General features: G+C 32.6%; 1 protein-coding gene across 1 annotated transcript; it reads right to left on the reverse strand.

Annotated features, from left to right (window-relative positions):
• Positions 1–684: 684 nt before the first annotated feature.
• LOC104118260 (8-hydroxygeraniol oxidoreductase-like) lies at positions 685–6692 on the reverse strand. The gene is made up of 7 exons (XM_009629471.4): positions 6561–6692; positions 6149–6291; positions 5870–5907; positions 3550–3952; positions 2385–2624; positions 1203–1361; positions 685–1031 (listed from the first exon to the last, which is right to left on the reverse strand). Exons 1-7 carry the CDS (start codon positions 6595–6597, stop codon positions 921–923), a joined length of 1131 nt encoding a protein of 376 aa, XP_009627766.1. The 5' UTR covers positions 6598–6692; the 3' UTR covers positions 685–920.
• Between the last annotated feature and the right edge of the window lie 929 nt (positions 6693–7621).

Raw genomic sequence — 7621 nt, forward strand, 5'->3', positions numbered from 1 at the left:
ACTATGTCATCGGCGAATAGCATGCACCATGGCACTTCCCCTTGAATATTGTGTGTCAACGCGTCCGTCACAAGGGCGAATAAGAACGGACTGAGCGCAGAACCTTGGTGTAACCCCATTACAATCGGAAAATGCTCAGAGTCGCCTTCTACTCTCCTAACCTGAGTCTTAGCCCCATCATACATGTCCTTAATCAACCAAAGAACTTGAAACTTCCAAATTCGACAACTGATGCCGAAACCAACCAAACCACGCCCGATTGACCTCAAATTTTGCACACAAGTCATATTCAACATTACGGACCTACTCCAACTTCTGAAATCGGAATCCGATCCCGATATCAAAATTTTCACTACCAGTCCAAATCTCCAAAAAGTCAATTTTCGCCATTTCAAGCATATATGAGCTACAGACCTCCAAAACACAATCCGTATACGCCCCTAAGTCCAAAATCACCCAACGGAGCTAACAAAACCGACGAAACTCCATTATGGAGTCGTCTTCACACAGTTCCGACTACGGTCAAAATTCTAAGACTTAAACTCCCGTTTTAGGAACTAAGTGTCCCAAAACACTCTGAAACCCAAAAACAAAACCTCTCGGCAAGTCACATAAGCAGAAAAAGGTACTGGGGAAACAGTAAATAGGGAATCGGAGCTAATACACTCAAAACGATCGGCCAAATCGTTACAATTATTGACTTGTTACTTTGTGTTTCAGAGTCAAATGATCCTCAATCAAATCCTAACTACAAATATCTAAAGGAAAAAAAAGGCAAAGAACAGTACAAGCTTGATCATGCTCCACATTACATTATTGTTACAACAACAACGACAATAACAAACCTTATTTTTACCTTGTGAGGTAAAGAGATTATTTTCATTAGACCCTTAACTGACACTTCTTTATTGTTGTAGAGCTTAAAACTTAATAAGAACCTTCACGCAATTTGGTTCTTTCAAGTACTCAAATGCCTTGTTTACATCGTTTAGTGAAACTTCATGAGTCAATAATTCATCTAGTTTGATCTCCTGCATATTCAGAGTGCGTACGCAAATCAAGATTAATTAGCAATTTATTCGTAACTTTAAATATATAAGTTTTATTTTAAAAAAATAGATGAAATGATATTTAAATTTACATTAAAAATTAGATGATTTAACCCTCGTTCTCAAATAGCAAATATTTTTTAGTATTCGTACCTTGTTAATACATTTGTCAAATATATATGGAAGGTCTGTGCGAGTTCTAATGCCACCATAGATGGATCCTTTGAGTGTCCGACCAAGCATGAGAGGAACATAACTCATTTGCCAATCTAATTCAAGTCCAGCCCCAAGCAATATCACTGTGCCATAACCCTAATAATTGGTTGTCCCAATATTATTCAACTCACACAAACATAGTTATTTAAACAAAGTAAAATTAACTACAAAATGGAAAATTAAAAACTATGTTTTTAAATTTCAAAAGTGAAATTATACAATGTAACATACAAACATATTTGGTACATAACTGCATTTAAAGAGGCTTTAATTAAAGATTTTAAGCTATGCCTAGGGGACGTCATTCTCAGGAATGCTATTTAGAGATTAGCCAATACTATTTTGTCCTGAATTTTAAACTAATAATCTTAATTTCAGGACAAAAAGTTGTTCAGAAAAACTGTAATTCAGGACACGCTGGCTAATTTTTAAATAGCATCCCTTTTGAGTGCTTATCTGGTGTCATTTTTACGATGTGTGCGTAGCTATTATATAATTAGATTTTTGGACAAATTTATATAAGAGCCTCTAAAGGGATATTTTTGCACAAACCAATCAATAATTTTTCAACCCTCTCGGTCATCAAACTTGCAATATCAAATTCCTTTTTACCCTCTGCTCGACAATGCAATTCCCATGTTCACGTCATATTAGAGCCAAAAAAAAAAAAAATCTACTGCCGTCTTTCTCTTAAAGCCCGTTTGTCCATAAAATAAAATTTTAAAAAATTTAAAAATGTGTTTGTCCATAAAATTTTACAAGTTTTTTAAAAAAAATCGAAAATGAGTTTTCCAAACCACTTATTCAAAAAGTTTAGAAATTTTTTCCCCAGTCACAAAACTGCAGTATTTTTCAAGTGAAATACATGTTCAAACATAATTTCAAATTCCAAATACAATTTTTCAACTTATCGCCAAATATTACTTTTTTCAAAAATTATAATTTTTATCTCCAAACGCCTACTAAAAAGCCTCTGAAATTCTAGCATAAAGTATATGATCTGCCGAATCATTTTACTAAATTCTAGAACTTATACTTAATTTCTTTAAGAAAAATTATATTTCCGCTCTAGATATATTGTAAAATTTGATAATATTTTGGAGAGTTTTGTAAACATACCATTCTTGTGGATTGAATGGCTTCATTGATCATAAGGTCAGGCACATTTGTACACTCAAAGAAGTAGTCAACACCAAGTCCACCAGTGGCTTCTTTAACTAATTCTGAAACTGATTTTTCACTGACCTTAATATTTATAAAATCAGTAACCCCAAAAATCTTTGCTTTTTCACTCTTTATTTCGTGTATATCAATCCCAATGATTTTGGCTGCCTCTTTTTGTCTAGCACCTTCTACTACCTGTATTTTCAAGAAACAAAATTTCCTTAATTTAGAAATCGTAAGAAAAGAAAAAAGAGAAAAGGGAGAAATGAATTACTCCATGTTATTTAAGAAAAGAGTTTACCTTCTAAACACTAACAGTATAAAGATACTTACACAATCAGGTTATAATACAATAATTATAGATATATTTCTATACAATAACAACAACAATAACAAACCATTATTTTGGATAGACCCTCGGCTAAAGAAAAGAAGTATTGGCTATAGGTACATCTCTATGATAAGTATATACTATTAGCAATTGATAGTGTAATTGGTAAATAACATGTTAAATTATATTGGTAGTGTTATTTTTTTGGAAGTATCCGTGCATATTTAAAAAGCTTATAAATAAACTACCAAATAACTAAATAAGTGTTTTGATCAGGCTTTGGAAACAAATACCTCCCCTCTCAGTAGCTTTTGTTAACAAAGCTACTATTATTTAAAATAATTTCTCACAAATTTTTACTTTTCAATGTTCCCCCCTTTTTGGCTATTAGTTAGGATGGGGAATGAGAAATTTACTTTAAATACAAACTATTACCTTTTGGAAAATCGATCACTTAGTGTTCAAAAAACTCAAGGACATATGCGAGAATTTTAGTAAGTGGTGCCAATATTTGAAGAATTGAGCAAATGAATAAATTACTGTAACAACAAGCGGTATTATTTATTATATTTATACCTAATTTTTAATTATTATTTATATATACATATTATGAAAAATAATTCGACAAAGTGTTGTCACGTGACACCGCTTGGAACAAGGTGTCTATGCCCTAATAGTGTAGATTCAGAACACTTAGGGGTCGTTTGGTTGGAGAAGTTGTTATATATCTCGGAACTATAATAATAGAGTCATTAAATAATAACGAAATTATTTAGCGAATATACTTACGCCAAGTCCAACACCTCCAAGACCAAGGACAGCAACAGTTGATCCTTTTTCAATATTGACATCCTTAAATGTTGATCCAAATCCAGTTGTAAATGCACAACAAAGGAAAGCAGCATGTTCAATAGGGAGCCTAGGATCAATCTTAATAACATAATTTTGATCAAGAACTAGGTATTCTGATAATGTTGAGCAGCTAACATGGTGGTAAATCCTTTGCCCTTTAATTGACATTCTTGATGTTCCATCTAACAATAATCCACTGAAATTCAAAGGGTATTTGTGGCATAAATTGGACTTTTTAGACTTGCAATTGGGACAATCTCCACATTCTCCTAAGAAATGTGGTATCACTATGTCTCCTTCTTTCAAAATTTTGACCTTTTCACCCACACTTTCTATCACACTGCAGCAACAGCAACAACAACAATAACAAAAAGAAAAAAAAAAGGAATTTCAGTTAAAAAATACACAATATTAACTTGGAAGAAATTTTCATGTTGTTAAGTACATTTTTTTTATAGTTGCGGTGTTCAACCAGCTTGCGCGCACCTTGACTAATTTCAGATAGTACTTGCTTTCTTCCACCAGTATAAGTACCGGGTAGCTCTATCCACCAAGGTCTCGACATAGAAGAATTAACTTAAGGGATCTTTACACAAGTAATCAGAGATATTCATTGTTTTCTTTTTCTAACTATATACATAGATTATATATTGATTATTATACACATATAATATATAAATTATGCATATATACCTCAACCGACTATTTTAAATTTAAGCGGTTGGGTGAGCGGCTATTTGGGTTAATTCTTTTTAACTTAAATAACCGCCTATCCAAGCGCTTAAACTTAAAATAACCGATGTATGTATAATATATGAATAATCCACGTACATTATATACATAATCGTGTACAATCATTATATGATTGATGTATATTGGCTAGAAAAGGTAAATAGTGAATTCGACCGGCTATTTGTGTAAATATTCTCATGGGAAAAAATCACCGAATACTTTTGCCTCTGCTGAGATTTGGAACCTAAGATATCATAGTTCTTAACCTACTTTATTAACCACTAAGTCACGCCCTTGGGTATATGTTGTTATATCGTTTTGCAAGATTTGCCCAAAAAAGTCATTTTTGAAAAGTAACACATGACAATAATTTAAGAGCATGCATGATTGGGTTTGTAATTATTTAGATCAGCGATTGCTATTCAGCTAGCTAAGAAACAATTTCATATAAATAATAGTTAGTTATGAGAAAATTTGATCTTTGTACTATAGTTTAACATTGATTTTGATTCATAAAAAGTACCCAATCTTTATCAATAAAGCACAATGAAACAACTTTAAATAGATAATCGGCAGCTCGCTGGGTACAAGACAAAAATGAGATTAAATGTTGTAATACAAATCATTTAAAAACGAATGGAAAAAACGTACCAAACCGAAAAGTCAAATCAAATCGATTAAATAACCCGACTAGGTTTGATTTGATTTGATATTGAGTAAAAAACCGAACTAAACCGACATATAAATATATAATTTTTATATATACTTTTAAGATTTTATATATAATTTTTTTTTAAATGTCTAAAAATATTTGGGATTCTCTTGCGGGATATAATATTTAATAATATATGTAGTGCTCTATATTTATTAGCCTTAAGTAATTGATTGTATGGTCACGCCAATCTCTAATTTGTTATTCCATATTCATATCATATGTTAAGATCTATTAAATTGTTATATCTTTTTCGAATGTGAAGTGATTATTATTATTAAGGTATCATATTGATTTTTATGTTTAATTACTAAATTCGGTTAACCTTAAAAGTATACATCAACGAAACATTATTGACAGATGATTAAAACTATTATGTGTTACTAAGAAAATTTTGTCATACGAATACTTTAATAGATAATATGTTTGTTAATTTTTTATATTTTTACTAAACATATATTTTCTTATCAAAAATTTAACAAAGTAAGATTGAAATAATATTTAAGTATCAAAATACCCGAAAACCACGAAAAGTCCGACAAAACCGAACCAATCCAAACCGATATAGTTGGTTTGGTTTGGCTTTGATAAAAACCGAACCAACCTGGTCTATGTACACCCCTAGTTCTAGGGTTCGATCCCTATGAATGGAAATTGTTTTTTTAGTAGGGAGCACTTCCCCCTTTAAAATGAGCCTTATTACGCGACATGATTTTGGATTAATCGAGACCAAATACGAGTTTCCGAACACTGAATGAAAAATAAAAAATATAAAAAATGTGTTTGCATTTGTTGAGTGAGAGAGAGATTTACCCAACTCCTTCATGCCCAGGAATGCGAGGAAACAAAGGCTGGGAATTGAGACAACAAAAAAGAACCAAAAAGGGAAGAAAGAAAGAAAATAATTGTTAGAAATTAATATATGTGTGTAATATGACAAAGGTTACTTATAAAAAAATTGTCATAGGTTACGTTACTTGGACTTTTCAAATATATTATCGCATCCGTGTCGGGTCCTCCAAAAAAGCATCGAGTACTTTTGGAGGATCTTACATGCACACTGATATTTTTGAAGAGTGCAAACAAACCCACCTTTGGAAAGCCATTGCAGCATAGAACATCAGTTCCACACAGACTTGCATACATCATCTTAATTCTAACTTCTGTGGAATTTGGTGGATCCACTTCTATCTCTTCCAATTTCAATTCCTCTCCTGATTTCCATACTACCGCAGCTGCATTTTTGGGTGCAAATTAAATCAACTATTAATATATACTATCAAAACAATTTTTAAAAAAAAAGCCAATTACTCGCTAAGTAGAGAAATCATTCGGTCGGCCAAGGATGGTTGGTTGAAAATTATACCGTTGTATATATAGGTCAAATTATATATATTATAAATTATGAACACCCCTTAGTAAAATTTCTGATTTTGTCACTCATTGGAAGAGAAAAATATTTTATTTTTTATTTCCTAATAATTAAGTAGAGAGAAAATTTCACCTTTACAAGAAATGACCCTGTAACTGTCTGAATTCATTATTATGGTGAAGTAGAAAGGAGAGAACTCGAGAAGAAGAAGAGGAGGAGGAGGACTTGACTTGTTGAAATAACTAGTTCAAATGACTTGGTGAAGGAACTAATGCTATGAGAATTTAAACAGAGCTAAAGTTGGGAGTTTTGTGTTTTGGCATGAGAAAAGCATGTCTTTTTTGGAAGAAAAGATTTTGTAATAGTACCATATTTGTTTTGCGGATACAAATGAAAGTTGGCAACTAATCTAGTACTCACTTGGTATATCTCTGAAACGAAGAAAAAAAAGGACAAGTTACAAATTTGGTCGACAAATTTGGTCGACCGGCAAAAAGTTAATTATATTCGCTAGTTAAAAAAATTGACCCTTCGGGATTGCTCAGTTGGTTTGGAGGGTGATCATCCACCTGAAATCGAATCTCCCCTCAATGTCTTCTGGGTTGACTCTATCGCACAGAACTGTTAGTCCCGCTAATATTGCTGTATTTGTAAACAATAATTCTGGGAAATATAAATTATCGTAATGAAACAGTAATTAATTCGAGCCCACTGAATTCACAGTGTTTCCTTAAGGAATTTAATCCCCTCCTAGTACCCAAGGTTATGGATTATTTCCTCCCAGAATAGAACGAATCACACACTAGTGTAGCGGTACTTCAAACCCCAGTGTTTCAGCGAACACAAAGTCCGAATCCGAAGCTGAAGCCGAAGCCGAAGCCGAAGCCGAAGCCGAAGCCGAGCGACGACGACGACGGCGCGAGGCTTGCTTTCTTCTTAACTCTTTAAGAGCTACAAGAAGAGCAATTATATATATACCCACCAAAAATCTTTTCCTCTTCCAATATGGGACAATGTCTCATTGTCAAGAGAGGAAAACTTAAAATTTTACTCAAAAATTTTATTTTTTCCTCCGTTTCCCATTCACCCTCATTTTAAGACTATTTTATCTTAAATAACAAAAACCTCAACAATCCCCCACATGAATGGGGAATGGCTATATCACGGAAGTATGCATGGAAAAACTGTGTGAT

Source organism: Nicotiana tomentosiformis, chromosome 1 (genome assembly GCF_000390325.3).
Source record: "Nicotiana tomentosiformis chromosome 1, ASM39032v3, whole genome shotgun sequence".
In the NCBI taxonomy this organism is placed as follows: domain Eukaryota; kingdom Viridiplantae; phylum Streptophyta; class Magnoliopsida; order Solanales; family Solanaceae; genus Nicotiana; species Nicotiana tomentosiformis.

Bases quoted from the DNA above. Each gene is read 5' to 3' on its own strand.
- LOC104118260 (XM_009629471.4), bottom strand. From the start codon at position 6,597: ATGAATTCAGACAGTTACAGGGTCATTTCTTGTAAAG. The intron at 3,953-5,869 runs GTAAATCTCTCT...CTGTTGCTGCAG, and splicing joins CCTGGGCATGAAGGAGTTGG to TGTGATAGAAAGTGTGGGTG. The intron at 2,625-3,549 runs GTAAGTATATTC...TTGAAAATACAG, and splicing joins TTGGAGGTGTTGGACTTGGC to GTAGTAGAAGGTGCTAGACA.